Here is a 24,092-nt window from a genome sequence, read left to right on the forward strand (position 1 = left end):
AAAGCCCTGAAGAAAGAAGCAGACAGACAGACAATAAGAGGATTTTTTCTTTTTTACTTGGAAATGTCAATTGAGCCGACTGTCAGTGCACATATCACTGTCAAACGGTGCGCGTCTCGTGCCACTGTCGGTCGCTTAGTTGATGCTCGCCCCCTCGCTGTCTTGTTCTCTCACTCACTCTCACACACACACACAGGGGAGGAAATTAGGCCATTTTACTCGCCAAATGCGAGTATTCTTTATGTTTGGCGAGTGATTCATGAAGAGCACTCGCCACACTGGCGAGTAGTAAACAAAACAAAAAAATCATTCTGCAATCTGCTGATTCGCTCACTGGCACAAGCCGAACTCTGACTCCCCCCTTATGATTCCTCCCATTTGCGCCTCATAATAATCCACAACCAATGAACATCATCGTTGCGCTCTAAGCTCCTCCAATGTACACTCGTTTTCTAGAAGATGCCGCCCATCTAGGGGAAGTGGATAGACCACTGCGTGCGGCCCTACAGACTCCTGTTACCGGCTTGACAACGTAGACAAACTTAGACAAAAATACATCAGTGGATGAAAATAATTGCATGGAGAGTCGTCGCTTTCGGATATCAGTGCGGTTTGGATATCAGTGCGGTCTGACATGGGGGCGAACAACAGCATGCGTGTCTCCTTCGAGTCGGATGAGAATGACAAGTGGGCGTAGGGGTGGACAGTATAAACGGTATGAATTTGCGCTACGGTATGGATTTTGACTATACCTTCATACCTTGTGTTACATTCAAACCTAAAATACGGCTTGTGTAGGCCTTGAATGTAAAGTGGTGGACACAGGACACTGGACAAGAGTTTATCAAAAATAACAATATTTATTTGAACAGCTATCTAAATGGACAAAAAGAGTGGGAGCTGGGTGTTCCAGACTCCAAAGTTCAATAACAAAAACGAATGCACATAGGCAAAAGAGAACAAACAGCAAAAATAGACAGGTAAGCAGTGAGAGCAGGTGAGACTCTGGAGAGCTGAGATCTCTTGTGAAGTGGGAGACACTGCAGCCTGCACTCTGCTCTGCTTTGTAGGGCGTGGTGTAGGGCTGGGCGATAAAACGATAACGATAACTATCGCGATAAATTATTTCCTCGAAATAAACATGAAACGTGGTCGCAAAGTTTCGATATATCGATTTTCCAAGCTTGGATATGAGCACACGCACTAACAACCAATCAGTGAAGGAGATGGCCGACAGCGAAGGAGACCCGCTACCTCTGCCTCTGGGTAGTAAACAAGGCTGGCTAGGATAATTAGCTTGCACGCCGCTATTTTATAGTTTACGTGCCGAGTGGGTGTGTGGCGTGAATTCTGAGGCCACGGTTAGAGTAGTGTGGGGTATGCGGTGGACGTTGTTGCAATGTATTGGGGCGGAACGGAGTATTTTATGGTGATAGTTAGTACATTGTCATGGGATACACCGCTTGCTCTGGCTAACTGCTAACGTGCGCGGACTGATGACGACATCAACTCGAGACATTCGCAGCAGCAAAACAACACATTAGAAACAAGGCTGGCTAGGATAATTAGCTTGCACGCCGCTATTTTATAGTTTACGTGCCGAGTGGGTGTGTGGCGTGAATTCTGAGGCCACGGTTAGAGTAGTGTGGGGTATGCGGTGGACGTCGTTGCAATGTATTGGGGCGGAACGGATACACCGCTTGCTCTGGCTAACTGCTAACGTGCGCGGACTGATGACGACATCAACTCGAGACATTCGCAGCAGCAAAACAAGTCTATTAATAGCCCGTCCATCGGCGCCGGGCATAAGAAGTTAATTAAACTTGACAGAAATGATAGACGATAATTATCGATATCGAATTATATGAAAATAATTTAATAATTTTATCGCGATAATGTTTTTGGCCATATCACCCAGCCCTAGCGTGGTGCCTCAACACCACACCTGGGACAATTACAAGAACGGCCATTTTAATTACATGGAAAACAAAAACAGGAAGAAACAGTGTGTCAATCACAGACCACCAATTAGTGACTTGATTGATTGATTGATTGAAAACTTTATTAACAGATTGCAGAATGGGTACAGTACAGTACAGCTCAATACATACAATTGTTAAGGGGATGCAGACCAGAGAAAGACTTTCGTCTTGTTTACATCAGGGTCCCCCATTTTCAATTCATCGTAACATATATGACATACATGACATACAGATAGACAGTACTGCTACATCTATACATTTATGACATACCAGATTTGCAATTACAGTACTGTTTGTGATACAAAAAGAGTCCAGAAAGAAAAAGTATATACATTTGACGTAGAAACTGTACATTGGATTGGGTAGGTGGTGGTGGGGGGGGACTGTACATTGGAGGTGGTTGGGTGGGTGGGGGGGGGGGGGGGGGGGGGTTGGGTAGGAGGGGTGGGTGGGGGACACTGTACAACTGTACAAACAAAACTGTACATTGGATTATTGACAAGACCATACTTGGTAATTTACTGTACATTGGAGGGGGTAGTGTTCGGACATTTACAGGGGCCAGTTTCGAGTTGCAGTCTCCCTTAGGTGTTTTTTGAGAGTGTTTTTGAAAGTGGGTAGTGATTCACATTCCTTTACAGCTTTGGGTAGGGCGTTCCACATTGATGTGGCATAATTGCGAAACGTGTTTAGTCCCTTGTTTGAGCCGAATCTGGGTTTAACAAGATTTGTGGAGCTCCCTCTGGTGTTGTGATTGTGGTATTCACTGACCTTTGGGAAGTATTTTGACATGTACATGGGTACCTTGGTCGTGTAGTGTATCTTGTAGACCAGGCCCATTGCAAGTTGCTGTACTCCAGGGTTAGAAATTAACATTTTTTTTCAAGGGCTTTTTTTGCCCCCCTTAATTGATTTTCGGGGGCTTTTTTTTGTATTTCGGGGGCACTGAATTTTTATGATAAACGGTAGGGGTGGGACGGTTCACAAAATGGACGGTTCGGTTCGTATCACGGTTTTGGGGTCACGGTTTTCAGTTCGGTTCGATATACGTAAATTTTTATTAAAAAAAATTTAACACTCAAATCTAAACATGCTTCTCATTTATTAAAAAAAAATTAAAAAGTTTACAGTGTTACAGTGTTTACAGCCTTAAATAATGTTTGGCACACAAAGACCGAACTGACTGAAAAATATAGGCTACATTTGTAGTATTAACTTAGTGCAAACAAACAATATGCTCAGCCAGCACTAGACTTTCCTTTCTTTAATATAAACACAAAAAAACAATGTCAACCATGTTTAAATTCCCTGATTGTCAGTTCTTAATGGAAAGATTCGTGTTCTGCTTGAAATTATTATGTATCCGTCTACATTTATTTAGACTAACATTATTTAAATATTGAGTGCAACTGTGGTGGATTACGTAATTCGGTGAGTTGGAACTATCTATGGGTTGGCGCCGGGTCCCCACGGACATTTTAGTGTCACGCACCTTCAGCTCAGGCAATGTTATTATCAGCTCCGGTAGCTCCGATAACGTTAGGAGGTGATGGCATGCAGTGGGAAAGCGGCAATAGTCCCGGTTGGAGTTAGTAAAACACAGTTGTATGTTAGCCTTCTTGGATGTTGAATAAACGCCTATCATTGGCTTTAAACACCCCGCCTCTCAGACTCCCATTTCCTCCTCTGCTAGCTAGTAGCTACGGTAACATTTCGTTGACTGTATTACCTCGCGGGCTGATTCTATAGTTAAAACGTGCGTTGTGTTGTACAAACTGCTAACGTTATGGCAAGATGTGTGTATGCCTATGTAATGTTAATGGCTATGTTTTTAAAGTCGTAATGAAGATTGATTTAGATTGTGCTTGCCATTTGTACACAAACTGACTAGCACCTGGCTCAGCTGCAGTGCTGCTGCTGCCAGTGCTCACCTCCGCCAAATGAATTTTTTTTATTTGCGCGTCATCTGAACCGTACGATACACAGACGCGCCATTACCGGATAAATATATATATATAATTAGTAAACTGTCGGGGGCATTTTGTGCCCCCCTTAACTGATTTTCGAGGGCATTTTGTCCATTTTCAAGGGCATTATGCCCCAAGCCCCCGTTAATTTCAAACCCTGCTGTACTCTGTCGTCTACTCTAAGCCATTCTAGGTTGTCAAAGTGGGCAGGGGTGAGGTGGGTTCTAGGAGTAAGGTCAAGCAGTAGTCTGACCAGTTTGTTTTGAGATGTTTGTAATTTTGTTTTTAGCGCCTTTGAGGTGCTTTGGTACCATGAGGTGCAAGCATAGTCGTAGTACCCTTGAATGAGTGCTCCTGCCAGAGTCTTCAGGGTATTCTTGTTTACCAGTGAGGAGATCCGGCACACTTAAACACAATGTGAATATGCACCACAGACAGTCAGTATCCCTCCACCATGTGAAAGTAATACGTAACACCTTGTGACCGTTAGACTAGAGCAGATAGTCACAGCAGTAGCAATGACGTTAACGTTACTTGTCGATTCACTTGTCGTTGCATAGTGTTTAATTGTACTGAGTTTTTCTCCACTTGTTCACGGACCTTGCCATATAGTTTTGTCATTTCAATTTGGCTAAAGAGGCTGGCTTTAGCACAGCAACGGGCTAACGTTAGCCGCTAAGCTAACTCACGTTAGCCACTAAGCTAACGTTCTAACGTGACTCTACGGCACCAGTTCCATTAGTGAGGAAATGGGGGGGGGGGGGGGGGTTATATTGATGAGGCTTGACAACAGAGGTTCAAAGATAACTTCACATTTATTTGGCTATTCGTTTCTTTATATCGCTTTATCCATCAGGCTGCTCCTGTTTCCAACTGTGCGTTGACAATTCTGGTGTGACATCATCACCTACGGCATCTTAGGAAGCTCAAAACTCAAACTCAAAATTAACTTGAGAAAAGGTTTTGCATTTTTCTATTGCAGTTTTGCACAATAAATGTTCTTAAAATACCTCTGTACTATGTGAAATATGTCCTAGTAAATTAGTAATACAAGAGTACAGTAATAGCTGCCATACCAGTGTTTTACCCCTTCAGAAGCATGTACCCGTAAATCCTCAAATATAGGACGGGTCTTCTATTTACCTCAGCTGCAAAGAGCACCAGGCCTTTATTAGAGAGGCTTATATAAGAGGCAGGCCTTAATTTCTAAAAATGACACTCATGGTAGGGGTGGGCGATATATCGAGTATACTCGATGTATCACGGATTGTTCTACCCGAGATGTAGTACTGTACTATATCGCGAACATCGAGTATTAGTTTATATGGCGTCGCCCGCGGCCGAGAGACACTCGCAGTGCTTTCCTCGAGAAGGGACGGCGGAGCTATAGGCTAACGTTAGTGTACTGGTCCCGAGTGTAGCTACGGCGGAGCTATAGGCTAACGTTAGTGTAGTGGTCCCGAGTGTAGCTACGGCGGAGCTATAGGCTAACGTTAGTGTAGTGGTCCCGAGTGTAGCTACGGCGGAGCTATAGGCTAACGTTAGTGTACTGGTCCCGAGTGTAGCTACGGCGGAGCTATAGGCTAACGTTAGTGTACTGGTCCCGAGTGTAGTTACGGCGGAGCTATAGGCTAACGTTAGTGACTGTACTGGTCCCGAGTGTAGCTACGGCGGAGCTATAGGCTAACGTTAGTGTACTGGTCCCGAGTGTAGCTCAGCGTTTCCGTTAGCCGGTAATTACCGGTATTTGACCGGCAAAATCTGTTGAAGTCCGACATATTTTATCTCTCCGGTCTTAATGTCCGGTGAAAATAATTCCCTGAGTCTAAGCACAATTTGATTATTTGAATTGTATTAAAATAGGCTAAAATTAAATAGCCTATGCGATGAACGAAACGATCATTACATTTGTTTCCTCGTTGCTTCTAATAATGACAACGACGTTGTCAGCGAGAGCTTAGTGCTGGGTGTGCGAACTTTTGTGAAGCTGCAGAGCCATAGCAACAGCAGCACAATGCAGTATTCCAGCAGTACTCCAATTCAGCCATTTTCAGCCAATGTTGGGTGGGGGGCGCTGCTGTGCGGTTCCCAGAAAAGAGCCAATAACAGCTGAATCAGCTGCTCTGCAGCGCCATACTCTTTGCAAATAAGTCATTGCGAGGTGGAGAGAGTCGTCACGCAAACCACGATAATGTTGCCGTCTCTCTGCTTTCTCAGTTCTTCGCTTGATATAATTAATACAAATGTCCAATATAACGGAATTCGTTAGCTCATAAAAATGTGATTATAACAGACTGCTGTTTAGTGTCGGACCGACTGCCCACATACGCGGTCTATTTTATTTCAAGTCAGCAGCAGCACGGAGTATCGAGGGACTTATTTTATTTGGAATATATTAATGACTGTATACGCAAAAGTAGCCTAGTTTTAAGTAATACTATTATAAATCTACATGCCTTGAGGATGACATTCTTTATATAGCCTGCCTATCAATTGTTTTAAAGCTCAATAAACTATGACCGGAATTAATCTCATTTGTCCGGTAGATTGAAATCTTGCAGGTCACGGAGACCGGCAACAATTTTTTCTAACGGAAACCCTGGTGTAGCTACGGCGGAGCTATAGGCTAACGTTAGTGTACTGGTCCCGAGTGTAGCTACGGCGGAGCTATAGGCTAACGTTAGTGTACTGGTCCCGAGTGTAGCAGGGATAGCGGAAAATCGCTCAAAGCGGACTCCACAACACATTCGTGAGGAAAGGGGGTGGGTTATATTGACAACGCTTGACAACAGAAGTTTAAACATATTTATTGGTTATTCGTTTCTGTATATCATCCACTTTCCATCTCCATGTGTTAGACTCTTCCTGTTTACATTCGAGTGTGACGTCATCACCTACGGCAGCTTAGACGATCAAAACGTGAACCTAGAACAAAACCCGAGGGGGGGGGGCTGGCTCTCTCGTTCGTTCTCGCCCCCTCTCTCTCTCTCGCTCTCTCTCTACATTCAATGATTTAAAGTAGCCAAACGTTACAGACAGTCAGGGAGCGAAATTAACTTTTTGACTCACCGGCCAGTGGCGGGTAGATGGGAAGAATCTACCCGCCAAGCATATTTCTTACCTGCCAAATTTTTTTTGATTAAAAAATATATATATATATATTTTATATACATTTAAAAAAATATATATATATATATTATATAATCATACTTGTAGTTGTATTATCTGCGAGACATCGCCACCACGCAATAAGTCAAAATGCTCGCTATCTGCAAACAGCTCCACTGTCTGTGTGTATACTTGAGTAGCCTCCAGCTCCAGCAAGGATTCTCCGGCGCTGCAGCTAGACCCTATACTAATACTCTACATTCAGCATGCAAGGATTCTCCGGCGCTGCAGCTGGACCCTATTGGTATAATGTTACGGTTCGTTGGTCAAATCACATTCATCAAGCCCTCAGCTAGAATACGCATCGAATCAATGTTATAAGACATTGATATCAGGAGCTATCTGTAGCTACTGCTAGCCCGCTAGATAACGTTAAGACAATTTAGTTTACTGGGACATATAGATCTAACGTGAGCTAGCTAACGTGAGCTAGCTAACGTGAGCTAGCTAACGAGGGAACGGCGGTATTATGCACTCGAGTCGACTACCGTTAGACAATGCCTCGTCATGTATTAACTAAAAGTGAATAGTTGACTGGGTCATTGTTTAAACAGTAACGGTAGCTCATGGAGGTCCGCTCTAGACTAGAGCAGACTGCCTCTGTGTTGATACGAGCAGAAGCCAATAGTATCCCGCTGCAGGGCTGGGGGCGGATATGACTCGTTGCCACGTTTTTTTTTCAAAATAAGAGTATCATACGAACCGAATGTTGCTAACTGCCGGAGCCATCGATATTATGACTGGAGCTGCGCTTGGGGCGGAAATGAGACCCGCACAGATTTTCGATGTAAGAGTATCGTTATGAACTACACTGTACATGCCACACAGCGGGCAGACCTCTCAGTGGCAAGCGCCAAAGGTAAAAACTGAGCGCCAATGGCGGGTGGCGGGCTTAAATGTCGCCCCCTGCAGACAGTATAAATACTAACTGGATAGTTGATGATATAAACATTTAATTTCATTATCTGAAATATTCTAAAATCATTAAGTCTGCTATAAGCCATTATCCCTTTGTGTGTGATTATTATTTTCTCACAGTAGTGTGTGTATATATATATATATATATATATATATATATATATATATATATATATATATACACATATATGTGTGTGTGTGTTTGGCTAAAGTGGATAGAAAACACAGTACTGTGCAAAAAAAAAGGCACCCAAGAGTTTTTATATAAATTGTCTTAGATGTAAATAATTTTTTTTATTAGTGTGTCAGTAGACTACTCTTAGTACATTTTCATTAAATTATTTTTTAAAGCATCTTCATGGTTTAATAATGCAAACATATGTTGCAGGGACTTATTATAATCATCATATTGGCGTGACTGTATGCATCAAAGGGTTAAATCAAGCATTTTTAAGTGCTTTAGAGGAAATGTCAAAATATTGCGATATATATCGTGTATCGCGATATGGCCAAAGAATATCGCGATATCATTTAGAGGCCATATGGCCCAGCCCTAGCCCATGGACATAATCCCTTCATTTTCAGACTTTTATTGCATTATTATTATTTTTTTTTAATATGTACATTGTCCGTCTACATTTATTTAGACTAGCATTGGTATTTAAATATTGAGTGCAGTTGAGTAATTGTGGGATTAACGTAATTCACACACTGAAGTTGGAACTGTCTATACTAGGTTGTGGGGTCCGGGGACGGTTTAGCGTGTGGCGGTGTGGTACCTTCTCGACTTCCTCAATCGAATCGACTTGTTGACATGCAGTAGCTTTAGCTACTAACGTTATCATAGCCATCATGGTCTGTAATGTGTCAACTGGACAACGCCAGCCTCGTCTGCCAATGCCATATAGATAGCGAACGTTAACGTTTGCAAACTAAGTCAACGTCATCCAGCTGACACCACAGATATAACGTTAGATATTATGACAACGTTAGCTAGCGCTAAAGCTAACCAGAGGGAAACGTTAATGTACGGTAGTCAGTGGAGCGGGAGGCAGCACTTGATTTCCATTGGCAAGAGTTTCTCATTCTATATCACGGCACAAAAAATTAAAAAAATACTTTTTTTTGCGACCTTATATTATAGACCGGCCTGTGTTTGTCTAAATGCATCAACACGCCCGTCCATTATAAGAGGCCCCTCCTTTATTGGAGGTCCCTCCTCTATTTGAGGATTTACGGTATATAGACATTTTAAGATAAATGAATATACCGTGATATATACCGTTACCGCCTATGCTTCAAATTATACCGTGATATACATTTTAGACCATGCTGTCCAGCCCGGCGTGAGGCTAACGATTCCACTCACTCAAGTCAACCAGCATTAGCCGACTAGCTACCTAGCATGTAACAAGCTACCATAATGCACGTTCAACATAGTAGACGACTATACTGAGCGGATTTGCTTAAAGGGGAACTCCACTTTTTTTGGAAATTAGCTTATTTAACATCTTCCCTGGAGTTAGACAAGAAGATGCATACCTTTTTTGTCTCTGTGCGTGCATTTTAGCTTTGGGAATAGACGCTCCGTTAGCATAGCTTAGCTTCATCACTGGAAGTGAGGCAGGACAGTAGCCTTACAGTGCCTTACAGTGTATTGCAAGGTCTGACATTGACCAAACTTGATATGCATGACCTTGGTGGGCTCTAGGTCAACTCCTGAAAAGGGGGTCAATGTCAGACCTTGCAATCAAAAGTTAGGGGGCGCATTGAAATTATGGCAAGGGTTATTAGCCCCCTAACTTTTGATTGCAAAGTCTGACATTGACCCCCTTTTCAGGAGTTGACCTAGAGCCCACCAAGGTCATGCATATCAAGTTTGGTCAATGTCAGACCTTGCAATACACTGTAAGGCACTGTAAGGCTACTGTCCTGCCTCACTTCCAGTGATGAAGCTAAGCTATGCTAACGGAGCGTCTATTCCCAAAGCTAAAATGCACGCACAGAGACAAAAAAGGTATGCATCTTCTTGTCTAACTCCAGGGAAGATGTTAAATAAGCTAATTTCCAAAAAAAGTGGAGTTCCCCTTTAAATGCAGCCGAGTGACATTTTATTATTACCCAATTATTACCGGGTTTCCCCTAGGGTTGGGCGATATGGAAAGAAATCATATCGCGATAACGATATGATAATGTTATCATATTTCTCGATATCGATAATTATCGAATTGTTATAAGTATTAAAAAAACAGATGTATGTTTATTTTGCAGCAATTCTTTGTCATTGCCACCATCTTTAGTGTTACATCCCCTCACACTCCAGTTCTCAGGCTGCAGCTGGTTTAAAAGCTAAAGTAAACCGGCTTCTCTGCTGGCTGTGGCTCCAGGGGAGTTGAACAGTTCTGGCTCTGCTAGTTTATTTTCGATCTTTTGGCGCTTTGTTGGTGGACAAACCACCGCACATGTGACTCGTGACTGGAGTCTAGCTCTGCTAGCACACATAGCCTACTGTGTACAGACGGTTTCAAACTGTATTTTAAATTAGAAAGCAAACAAAATAAATGGACAAGAGAAAAATAAATCTCAATTTGGTCAGTATTGTCATTTGGACAAGCAAAGCCATTACTTTAAGTTGCAGGCAAGAAAGACAAGTCTGTCCACTGTCTCTGGTTTTAAAACTGCCCTGCAGGTCACAAAGAAAAATATATATATAAAAAAGAAAAAAAAAAAATTATTTCGATATTCAATATCGATTATTAAAATATATCGCGATATTTATAGTTATCGTTATATCGCCCAGCCCTAGTTTCCCCCCATATCACCACTCGCCATATGCCCTTCACAACGGTGATGTTGTCATACTTGTCATTCAGAATACACAGCTGCTGAACCCCTAGAGTTGACATGAGATTCGATTCCAATGTATTGTCATCATACAGCACAAGTACAGTACAACCAGAATACGTTTGGCATCAAACCAGAGTGCAAATGTAACAAGTCAAGTTCAAGTTGTTTTATTTAGCTATTACATTACAGTGAAATGCTTGGTTCTTTCACTGCCCAGCCCAGTCCAGCCCAACCCAGTCCAACCTAGACCAGCCCAACTTTCCCTGCCCAACCCAGGCCAGAATAGTTCCCTCTTTCATGTTAATATGTGATATCCTAATATTTTTTGAAGAGTAGAGACGGTGTGATTAATATATGTTTTATGCTAATATTGTGAAGAGTAGAGACACTTATTAATGTTTTATGGTAATAAATATTTTAAAGAGTAGAGACACGGTGTGATTATTACTATGATTGAAAATCAATTTAGACGAAGACATACAAAGAAGTAATTATCACAATTAGCGATTAGTGACCATAAGAGAAGGAGTGAAGCAGAAACGCCACATGTCCATGACCATGTCCCTTATGGAGGCTTACCGCTGCACTTCCAACCAAAGAGGACAAGTCCTGGGTCAGTTTTGATCAGATTCGTGAACACCTCAATCCTCACATGGATAACAGAGGGGGATACCATTTCTCTGAACCAGTCCAGGCAGAGTGAATTGGACTTGATTTTTTATAACTTTCTTTTTCATGGTGAGGTTGACATTTTCATGGAATTGCTCCAAAACTCATTTTCTGATTTAACCGATATTACTATTGCTGTTCTCTGTATAGAAAACACTTTTTTATGTTAATCAAATAAAGTAGGGATGCACCGAAAATTCGGCTACCGAAAATTATCGGCCGAAAATGGTTAAAAAGGCTCTTTCGGCCGAAAGGGTTTTAGCACCGAAAATATATGACCGAAAGTCAAATAACGTGTTGTTGTGATGGCGTCATCAAAACGCGACTACACTCTACAGACATACCGGTAGCATGCGCAACATGTAACGTGAGCAGCTTGGCAGCTCTTCCTGCATTCTACAGCCTGTGATAACTAACTCCTCTTGGGAGTAGGGATGCCCCCCGAAACCCGGTTCTAAACTAAATTAGAAAAAACCGGAGTATTGATCAGCTCCGACGTTAACGGTACTGCTATCAGTAGTCTAGGAGCGGATTAGCTACGGAGCTAACAGTGTACCATCCATCTGCGACGCAACGGTGGCAGCAACAGTGGACACTTGAGTAATGTTAACGTTATGACGAGTTCATACTACACTACACGTATGAACTCGACATAACGTTAACGTTACTCCGTTTAAATGAAGTGTTTAATTAGCAGCAATCTGTTGTTGAAAATGTATTATCGTTCAACCGGAAATGGAAATGCGAGGACAGGAAGTCGTCATCAATCGTTGTAGTCTTTTAGTCTTAACAGTCTGGAATTAATGTATGCATTCAAAAGTGCTGAATAAATGTTTTATGGGCCCATAATAGTGATTATTAATATTATTTAAGTTAAGTTTAGCCATAATCATGTCTTTTGCCATAATCAGGTAGCTAAAAAAAATATATATATATTTATATTTATATTAATCATTTTCGGCCTTTCGGCATTCGGTTTTCGGCCAACTGTTTCCTATTTTCGGTATCGGTTTCGGCCAAGAATTTCCCATTCGGTGCATCCCTAAAATAAAGAGCTATTTTCCAAAAACTTTTTGTAATTTATTTTCAGAAGTGACTGATATTTTTAACTATTTAAGACCAAAAAAAAGATAGATTATTATTTTCTTTTTTGTGATGTCACAGTATGATGTCATAATAGACATTCTAGAACATTTGTGATGTCACAGTATGTCATAATCGAACATTCTAGAACATTTTTGGTCTATATTCAACAATTCCTTCAGCATTTCCTGGCATTTTTTCAGACTACAACATGAATCCAGACTGGTTTGACACTCAAAATGGTCCACCGAAGTCAAACACATGTGGGGTAAAGCCCTATTTTTGAAAGTGTTTTTTGTCTATTTCAGACGTGTAACATCCATAACGCAAAAATGTAACATCCATAAGGGCACTTTTTTGTGATTCATTCCTTGAGAGGAAATTCCAGGTTTTCCTGAATGTGCTTTTTGGGTACCTCAAACCCTTCCCTACAAAGTGATAGTAAACATGTTATTCTTTGAAAAAGATATTCACAGAGTTTTCATCATGTGTTCAGTGAGTCCGAAAAGCTTGTCAATTTCCGTAACATCCATAACACTGTGTATTTTGTCACCTATCTCAAAATCCAAAAGGTCAAAACATTTCTTACTGCAGGCTCATCTTTATCTCAATAAGTGTAAATGTGTAAATCATACTTCCAGTTCAAATCAATGCCTTGTCAATGTTAAGTTAAGTTTTCAATGTTCTCTCTGAATGCAACATCCATAACGCTGGAATTTCCCTTAAATTATGTGTCTAATACGCCCGTCGCTGTTATCAATGACTTGTTTGCAGTCAACATTGTTGAAACGGATTTTTTTTTTTTTTTTTTTTTTTTTTTTTTTTTTTTTTTTTAATCGGTACATTTCCGTTTGATACCATTTTGAAAAACGTTCGTTTTTGGGAACCATAAAAAAAGGTGATTCTGCAGGAATCGCGCTTTAGTGGAATACACAAAACAGTGAAAACACGTTGTAATTTTTCGGCTTATTTATAAATAGTTTTCAAATAAACGCTAGATTAAAGTACTAGTATATATGTGTACTTATGCACGCTAGAGAAGCGGGCTGAAAAATCGATTCTTATTTTCTGATCAGAAGCGGCTGGCTGACTCCACATGTATCGGAGGGGACATGTGATAGTATCTATCAACCCTCCCTAGACCGGCAAGTGGGGGGCAAATGCACACAACGACCAGGAAGGGAATTGGCATAACGACTAAATTGGGATGGGAGAAAAATACAGAAAAAAGGGGGAGAAAAAAAAGTAGATAAAAATAAATTAGAGAGAGTGAGCCAGTGAGGAGAGGGGAGACAGTAGAGAGGAGAGGGGAGACAGCAGAGAGGAGAGCCAGCAGAGTGGAGACAGCAGAGAGGAGACAGTAGAGAGGAGACAGTAGAGAGGAGAGGGGAGACAGCAGAGAGGAGAGCCAGCAGAGTGGAGACAGCAGAGGGGAGACAGTAGAGAGGAGACAGTAGAGAGGAGACAGTAGAGAGGAGACAGTAGAGGGGAGACAGTAGAGGGGAGACAGTAGAGAGGAGACAGTAGAGAGGAGACAGTAGAGGGGAGACAGTAGAGAGGAGACAGTAGAGGGGAGACAGTAGAGAGGAGACAGTAGAGGGGAGACAGTAGAGAGGAGACAGTAGAGAGGAGACAGTAGAGGGGAGACAGTAGAGAGGAGACAGTAGAGGGGAGACAGTAGAGAGGAGACAGTAGAGGGGAGACAGTAGAGAGGAGACAGTAGAGAGGAGACAGTAGAGGGGAGACAGCAGAGAGGAGACAGCAGAGAGGAGACAGCAGAGAGGAGACAGCAGAGGGGAGACAGCAGAGAGGAGACAGCAGAGGGGAGACAGCAGAGCGGAGACAGTAGAGTGGAGACAGCAGAGGGGAGACAGTAGAGAGGAGACAGCAGAGGGGAGACAGCAGAGAGGAGACAGTAGAGAGGAGACAGCAGAGTGGAGACAGTAGAGGGGAGACAGCAGAGTGGAGAGCCAGCAGAGTGGAGACAGCAGAGGGGAGACAGTAGAGAGGAGAGCCAGCAGAGTGGAGACAGCAGAGAGGAGACAGTAGAGGGGAGACAGTAGAGAGGAGACAGTAGAGAGGAGACAGTAGAGGGGAGACAGTAGAGAGGAGACAGTAGAGAGGAGACAGTAGAGAGGAGACAGTAGAGAGGAGAGGGGAGACAGCAGAGAGGAGACAGCAGAGGGGAGACAGCAGAGAGGAGAGAGAAGACAGCAGAGAGGAGAGACAGCAGAGAGGAGAGAGGGGAGAGGAGACAGCAGAGAGGAGAGAGGGGAGAGGAGACAGCAGAGAGGAGAGAGGGGAGAGGAGACAGCAGAGAGAGCCAGCAGAGTGGAGACAGCAGAGAGGAGAGAGGGGAGATATCAGAGATGAGAGGGGAGACAGCAGAGAGGAGAGGGGAGACAGCAGAGAGGAGAGGAGACAGCAGAGTGGAGACAGCAGAGAGGAGAGAGGAGAGGGGAGAGATAGCAGAGGAGAGAGGAGAGAGGAGACAGCAGAGAGGAGAGAGGAGAGAGGAGACAGCAGAGAGGAGAGAGGAGAGAGGAGAGAGGAGAGAGGAGACAGCAGAGAGGAGAGAGGGGAGAGCAGAGAGGAGAGAGGAGACAGTAGAGAGCAGAGAGGAGAGAGGAGAGGGGAGACAGCAGAGAGGAGACAGCAGAGAGCAGAGAGGAGAGAGGAGAGGGGAGAGACAGCAGAGAGGAGAGAGGAGACAGCAGAGAGGAGAGAGGAGAGGGGAGACAGCAGAGAGGAGAGAGGAGAGACCGCAGAGAGGAGAGGGGAGAGACAGCAGAGAGGAGAGAGAGCAGAGAGGAGAGAGGAGACAGCAGAGAGGAGAGAGCAGAGAGGAGAGAGGAGACAGCAGAGAGGAGAGAGGAGAGGAGAGAGAGGAGAGAGGAGAGAGGAGATGAGAGGAGAGGAGAGAGGAGACAGCAGAGAGGAGAGAGGAGAGATGAGAGAGGAGAGAGGAGAAAGGAGAGAGAGGAGACAGCTGAGAGGAGAGAGAGGAGACAGCAGAGAGGAGAGAGGAGAGAGCAGAGAGGAGACAGCAGAGAGGAGAGAGGAAAGAGAGCAGAGAGGAGAGAAGAGACAGCAGAGAGGAGAGAGGAGAGGAGAGAGGAGAGAGGGGAGACAGCAGAGAGGAGAGAGAGGAGACAGCAGAGAGGAGAGAGCAGAGAGGAGAGAGGAGACAGCAGAGAGGAGAGGAGAGAGGAGAGCGGGGAGAGGAGAGAGGAGAGCAGAGAGGAGAGGGGAGACAGCAGAGGAGAGAGGGGAGACAGCAGAGGAGAGAGGAGAGAGGGGAGACAGCAGAGAGGAGACAGTAGAGAGGAGAGAGGAGAGGAGAAAGGAGAGAGGAGAGACAGCAGAGAGGAGAGGAGAGAGGAGACAGCAGAGAAGAGAGGAGAGAGGAGAGAGCAGAGAGGAGAGAGAGCAGAGAGGAGAGAGAGCAGAGAGGAGAGGAGACAGCAGAGAGGAGAGGGGAGACATCTAGGCACGTCTAGAAATAGCCTGGGTATCTGAGGCCCTCTCCTGACATGACAACTGCTCCAGATTGACACGCAACAGCTGAGAGACACACACACACAAACCACATAACTTGGATATGACGCAGGGTCAAATAATAATAGACTCAGTCTCAGATACACTCCAGAGTAGGTTCTGAGTCCTTCTCTACTGACACACACACATACGTGGGCAATTATGTTTCTATTGTATTTAGACGTTTTGAAAAAGCTAAATCCATCCCAATAAGTCACAACTAACATAACCTAAGACTTAAGACTGTTGTGTGCAATCAAAGTTCGACATGTTCCCAACACTCCTTCACACACCTAAAATTTGTTGACTTTAGCTCCCAAGCTTCACAGTCAAAGTCAGCATCCTGGTTCAGTCTATATTATAGCCAGGTCTTTAGAATCACACTATCATTCCCTGCTAGGTACGAGGACTGGACGGTCTCATTCGGGTCTGGTTAGTGATAACGACGTGTTGTCTAACAACAACACTCACAGTCTCCATAGAAACAACATACAAGATAAAGGGCGAACTTAAGTTTGGAATCTCGCCGTTCAGAACAAACAGCAGCTAACTGGCCAACATCAGCTAACTAGCTCACAGCAGCTAACTAGCTAAACAAGAGTTTAGCTAACAGCAGTTCACTTTAATCTAACGTTGTTTGGTTAGTTAGGTGGATGAATGGCGACAGTTGGACGACATGTCTCTCTTGACTGACAGCTGACAGCTACTTCTGTGGACCGACTGTTAGCATTCCTAGTTAGCTTAGCCGGCTAACTTCGGGCTAGCCGGAGCTATAACCAAGTCTAATGTCAACGCCGTTAGCTTAGCAGGCCTGAAGTTATCCCGACAGCGGCATGCAGGTGACCGCGGTGTGTCGGGACTTCGTGTAACGTTTCATGTCGTGGTCTTATTGTGTTGCTAAGCCAGTATTTACCTTGTAATAAGCTCCGTTCGAGCCCCGGACCTCCACCGTCAGATCCTCCATCTTGGACACGCAAGGCACGCCGGGACGACAGGTGGTGTTGGAAGCAGTGAACTCTGGAGACCATGAGGAGAGAACAGATGATTTCCAGTCACTTCACTCATTTCACTGTTTAAACTCATCACCAATATGAATTGAAAATGGGGGACCCTGATGGAAACAAGACAAACGTCTTTCTCAGGTCTGCATCCCCTTAACAATTGTATGTATTGAGCCGTACTGTATTGTACCCATTCTGCAATCTGTTAAATAAAGTTTTCATTCATTCATTCATTCACTGGTGCAAATGTTTACAACTCTATACATACATCCGATTAGCACTATTACTGAGTCAGTAGTATTCATTTATATATTGATTGATTGATTGATTGATTGATTGAAAATGTTATTATGGGTACAATACATTACAGTAGCCTACAGCTCAACACACACACACTTGTTAGAAAGACTTTTGTCTTGTTTACATCAGGGTCCCCCATTTTCAATTCATCATATATGACATACAGATAGACAGTACTGCTACATCTATACATTTATGACATACCAGATTTACAAATACAGTACTGTTTGTGATACAAAAAGAGTGTAAAAATAAACTATTACTATTAGCTATGTATAAGCACTATTACTCAGTAGTACTCATTTATATATTGTAGACCCAGTTTAATCACATGTACATTGTATATTACTATTCCACTTGTACTGTCACATTTATACATTTAGTCATTTATTATTTATCCATAGTGACTTACTAAGTTCTGTAGTCAGCAGGAAGGGTAGGCCTACACCTCTGTCAGCTAAGGGTAAGTAAGATTGTTCGTCAAACAGTGTTGAACTTGAGTGCTACAGTCTTGAGTGCATATAACATAGTAGTAGTATATAGACATATTACCATAGTAGGTAGTAGTATAGGAAAGGTAGATTAGTAACAGAGTGCATAATAGTAAATATATATTTTTTCTTTCTTCATTTCAGATATTGTAGTCGACAGTGGAAAATTGGGCAGGTTTCAGATAAGTTAGGTAAACTACAGTAACTACCCCTGCTGATAGTTAAACTACAGTAACTACCAAGCCCACGTGGATGAACAAAAAATTCAAAGAAACAGACTAAGAAGGCAGCTACGTGGCGTAGTGGGCAAGGCGCTCGCCACGAAATCTGGAGACGCTGGGCTCGCCTGTTCGAGCCCAGCGCTCCACATTTGCTTTCAGTTTAGCTGGTCGTCCGTACTAATACACATTGGCCGTATTAGGGGGTGGGAAACTGATGGGTGGGGATCGGGCGTTGTGGACAGCGACTCCTACAGGTCGGTTGGTGCGCCTGCGCAGTGGAATCAGGAAGTGTCGGGGGCAGCGTGAGCCTCCCACGCGTTACTCCTCACCACTGAGAGATCGAGCTGCGCAGGTGAAAAGATGCGACTGCTGTTACCTCAAGTACCGGAGGGGACTTGTGCTATGTATGACTTAGTCCACATTGCAGCCTGCTTGTGGGAGGCAAGAAACAGCGTTCGTGACAGGGGAGGGTTGAATTGGATGATACGAAATTGGGATGGGAGAAAAATATAGAAAAAAATGGGAGAAAAAGTGGATAAAAAAAAAAGAAACAGACTAAGAAATTACGTAAGCACCATGATCAAAACCGCAAAAAAATAATTTAATCAATGACAAAACTGAGGAAAACAAAAACAAACCACGTGAACTTTGGAAATTACTCAATAATCAACTAGGCTGCAGTAAAAAACTTAAAACCAGATTCTCAAACATAAACATAAAGAGGGACAACATGCTCATCACAGACAAGCTGGATGTAGCCAATTACTTAAAGGGGAACTATCTTATAAATGTGCCCAAACAGTGAAAGAAATAGTAAAATAGTTCCCCTTTAAACATCTTCTTCACAAACATAGCCACAACACTGGTAAACAAACTACCCTCCCACTCAGGGCATTATGGGGTAGAACACATAGTAGCATACTACAAAAACCTAGGGGTCCGCAAAGACGACTTCAAACTAGAAATGGTAACAACCGATGAAGTACTCAAAAAACTGAGCGCCAGGGCGCCCTTGTGGCGCATACCATAGTGCCTCGCGCACCTACGCGGCCGACCCGGGTTCGATCCCAGCTCCCGTTGTTATTTGTCGCATGTCCTCCCCACCTCTCCTCCCGTTCGCCCTCTCCTCTGTCGGTCCTGCGTGGCCAATAAAAAGCTGTAAAAATGCTAAAAAATTATAAAAAAAACTGAGCGCCCTCCAACCTAACAAGGCCACTGGCCATGACAACATCCCCTCCAAATTCCTCAGAGACTCAGCAGCCGCCATCACCCCAGTCATCACACACATAATAAACCTCTCCATAAAACAGGGACACGTCCCCAAGGACTTCAAAATTGCGAGAGTGACCCCTCTGCACAAAAAGGGCGGCAAATTAGACCCAGGCAACTACCGCCCTGTTTCTATTCTTACCTCCATCTCGAAAGTCATGGAGAAAATAGTCTACGAACAGGTCGAAAAGTACCTGGCGGAAAAAAATATAATCTACGAATTCCAATCTGGCTTCAGAACATCCCACTCCACTGACACATGCCTTCTCTATTTGAACGACCACATCAAACAAGAGGTGGACGCGGGCAAATACTGCGGCATGGTCATGCTGGACCTACAAAAGGCCTTCGACACTGTCAATCACTCCATTCTGATTGACAAGCTAAAAGCAATTGGTTTTGATAGTTTATCAGTGAGCTGGATGCAATCCTACCTTGAGGGGAGAGAACAGATGGTGGAGGTAAACGGTACTCTATCCCCCCCTCTCACAGTGAGCTGTGGTGTTCCACAAGGAAGCATACTAGGATGGCTACTGTTCCTAATTTATGCAAATGACATGTCGTCAGCTTGTGACTGCAACTTGTTCTTGTTTGCGGACGACTCAGCCCTGCTGGTCTCTGACAAGAACAAGTTACAGGTTGAAAAAACCCTCAGCTCAGAACTCAGCAGAATCTGCACCTGGCTCGCTGATAACAAACTATCATTACACCTGGGTAAAACAGAGTCCATTCTCTTCGGATCAAATAACAAACTCAGCAAGACCGACGGCTTCTCAGTTACAGTGGGTGACAATATTGTCACAAGGAAAAAATGAAATTACATACCTAGGTTCCATCCTAGAGGCAAATCTTTCCTGTGACAAAATGGCATCCAAGGTAATAAAAAAAGTCAACCAACTAACTAGATTCTTGTACCGGATCTCCTCTCTGGTAAACAAGAATACCCTGAAGACTCTGGCAGGAGCACTCATTCAAGGGTACTACGACTATGCTTGCACCTCATGGTACCAAAGCACCTCAAAGGTGCTAAAAACAAGATTACAAACATCACAAAACAAACTGGTCAGACTACTACTTGACCTTACTCCTAGAACCCACCTCACCCCTGCCCACTTTGACTACCTAGGATGGCTTAGAGTAGACGACAGAGTACAGCAACTTGCAATGGGCCTGGTCTACAAGATACACTATACGACTAAGGTAGCCATGTACATGTCAAAATACTTCCCAAAGGTCAGTGAATACCACGACCACAACACCAGAGGAAGCTCAACAAATCATGTTAAACCCAGATTCGGCTCAAACAAGGGACTAAACACGTTTCGCAATTATGCCATATCAATGTGGAACGCCCTACCCAAAGCTGTAAAGGAATGTGAATCCCTACCCACATCCCCTTAACAATTGTGTGTATTGAGCCGTACTGTATTGTACCCATTCTGCAATCTGTTAAATAAAGTTTTCATTCATTCATTCATTCATTCATTCAAACTATACACACAACCGATAGCGGCAGGAGAAGAGGAGATAGAGAAATGTTTAGAAAAATTAGATCTACCATCGATAGGGAAGGAACAGAACGAAATATTAAACACAGAGATTACAGAACAGGAAGTGGGCAATGCGATCAGTAAAGCAAAGAACAGTAAGTCACCGGGTAGCGACGGATTCCCCTCTGAATTTTACAAAACGTTTAGACAAGAACTGAGCCCCATATTAGAAGCAGCATTCAGACACACTATGAAAGAAGGCACAATGCTACCTTCATGGAAAGAAGCCATAATTACTACAATTCCAAAAGAAGGGAAAGATAGAGAACTATGTAGCAGTTTCAGACCAGTGTCCATACTTAATGTAGATTACAAGATGTATACATCAATAATATCCAAAAGATTTGAGACATTTATGACAGATATTATAGACGAAGACCAGACCGGATTCATTAAAGGAAGACAGACACAGGATAACATAAGGAAGACGGTGCAGATAGTAGAGGAGATACAAAAGGAAGGAGGAAGTGCAGTATTAGTTGAAAAAGCATTCGACAGTGTAAGCTGGATATTTCTATATAAAGTATTGGAGAAATTTGGATTAGACAAAAACGCTATGAAAACAATTAGGGCATTATATCGAGAACCGACGGCAATGATTAAGGTAAATGGTAGTCTGACTGACAGGATTCAACTAGAGAGAGCTCCCAGACAGGGTTGTTGTTTTTCGCCGACGCTCTTCGATGTATTCATCGAACCACTGGCTCAACTAATTAGACAGACCAAAGACATCAAAGGGGTGGAGATAAGGGGAACAGAACATAAATTGGGACTGTTCGCAGACGACGTGATAGTATATATGAGACAACCAGACACAAGCTTTCCGACACTGATGGATTTACTGACAGAATATGGATATTACTCAGGGTATATAGACTCAACGTGACGAAGACACAGACTTTAGCACTGAACTACACTCCAACGATAGAGATCAAAGAAAAATACAAAATTAAATGAGACATGGACAGGATCAAGTACTTAGGGGTGAACATTACAAGAGGGGTGGAAGGGTTATACGAGGCAAACTATACACAGATTAATCAGAAAATCAAGAGAGACCTAGAAAGATGGACAGTAATGCCCCTAGATTTCAGCTCAATGATCGAAATCATTAAGATGAACATATTACCAAGGTTATTATACCTATTTCAGTCTTTACCTATATTAATACCACAAAAATAATTCAGGGGATGGGATAGACAGATATCAAGATTCATTTGGTGGGGGGGAAAGACCAAGGATCAGATATGTGACTTTACAACCAAAGGAGAAAGGAGGAATGGCAGTACCCAGTTTAGAAGGCTATTACTATGCAGCACAGCTTAGGACAGTAGCATGCTGGTGCAATGTGAATTATGAAGCCAAATGGAAAGATATAGAAACCAAAAGAGAGGGATTCAAAGTGCAGGCACTAATAGGAGATAGGGAGCTGTTCAGAAGACAGGAACAACTACTAGACCCAATTACCAAATTCACTATAAACATATGGAACACAATAGTAAATAAATACAAGCTAGAAAAATAATCCAAGATACTGAGATGGATAACACACGACAACAAATTCAAACCAGGGATAGACGACCATGGGTTCAAAAGATGGGAACGGGGGGGGGGGGGGGGGGGGTTACAGCAATATGTACAATGATAGAAGGAGGGGAGATGCAGACTCTACAAAAATTGAAAGAAAGATTCGGACTAGAGAATAGAGACCACTTTAGATATTTACAGATTAGAGATTACTATAACAAAGAAATAAAACAAGACAGAGACAAAGAACAGAATGGGGTAATTAAGATAATGGTAAAATCATATGAAGGAAGGAAGGGGAGGGTTGTATCAGCACTATATTAGGCAATAATGGACAGTAAGGAAATTACAACCTTGTATATAAAAGAAAAGTGGGAGAAAGAATTAGAAATATAGATAACAGAGGAGGAATGGAATAACACATGTAAGAACAGTCAACCACAGGATCAAGGATATGGAGGGAGTTTGGGTGGAAAAACATGATTAGATTCTTTATAACACCAGAAATACAGGGCAATTACATGCCAACACAAAAGCCATGTTGGAGAAAATGTGGGCAAGAAGTAGCGAACCACACACACATATTCTGGGAATGTCAGAAAATAAGAAACTATTGGGAAGAGATAGGAGAGATAATAAATGAAATAGTAGGATATGAAATACAGGTCTAGTACTATACATAGGGAACTTGTCACAGAAAGACATTCAGGGAGAAGACAAATATTTGATTAAGATACTATTAGTAGCAGCCAAGAAAGCATTGACTAAACTGTGGTACAGGGTAGAAGCACCGACGAAGGAACAATGGACAGAGATAATAGAGGGGATACAGGAAATGGAGAGAATCACACATATGCTGAGGCTGCAAGAGGAGAAATTTGAGTCAAAATGGGAAAAGTGGGAGGAATATAGGAAGAAAAGGAACAACATCACAGAAGAATGAAAAGGAAACAAGAAAATAAATGGAAATGGAAATAAACAATGTAAAAATAGAATGGACCGAAGGACCCATGTCACCCTTTTTTCTTTTCTAATTTTTGTCTATTTGTTTTTTATTTTTATTTCTTTTTGATATTATGTCTTTATAGTTTTGTATGTTGAAGTGTATTGTCTATGTTGTTTCAAAACTGAAAATAAAAATGTAAGTAAAAAAAAGTTCATTTCAGAATCCAAAACAATCATCCAACACATTAAGTAGTTGTCACTCAGTAGGTATAATTGTTACATACAATTAATAAACCAAGCTGGTCCTATAGGAAGAGACTGAAGAGAGTGATTTGCACATCTATAACCCTTCCCTAACCCCTCCCTACCCCCCCCCCCAATCCTCACTAACCCCCTAACCTCTCCCTAACCCCAAACAGAGAGAGAGAGGGGAGAGAGAGAGAAAGAGAGAGGAGAGACAGAGAGAGGGAAAGAGAGACAGACAGAGAAATAGAGAGAGGAGAGAGAATATATAATTATCTATTTTCTTATTATCACTTTTTTTAAACATAAAACAAGGCAACACAATACAGTAATAATAATAATAACAAGACCACACAGTACCACAACAATAATAA

At 42.7% G+C, this 24,092-nt stretch overlaps 1 protein-coding gene across 2 annotated transcripts in view; it reads right to left on the reverse strand.

Moving 5' to 3' along the window:
• Nucleotides 1-17,163, reverse strand: part of fxr1 (FMR1 autosomal homolog 1) — a 73,081-nt gene extending 55,918 nt beyond the window's left edge. For both annotated transcript variants that reach the window (XM_084310892.1, XM_084310891.1), the window contains exons 1-2: nt 17,085-17,163; nt 1-6 (exon numbers count right to left, since the gene is read on the reverse strand). The exon at nt 1-6 is cut by the window's left edge and continues 47 nt beyond it. In XM_084310892.1, the coding sequence (XP_084167018.1) occupies nt 1-6; nt 17,085-17,135 (57 nt within the window). In that variant the 5' untranslated portion in view covers nt 17,136-17,163. The remainder of the gene's footprint in view (nt 7-17,084) is intronic.
• Between the last annotated feature and the right edge of the window lie 6,929 nt (nt 17,164-24,092).

This window comes from Notolepis coatsorum (genome assembly GCF_963971535.1).
Source record: "Notolepis coatsorum genome assembly, chromosome: 3".
NCBI classification, from domain to species: Eukaryota; Metazoa; Chordata; class Actinopteri; order Aulopiformes; family Paralepididae; genus Notolepis; species Notolepis coatsorum.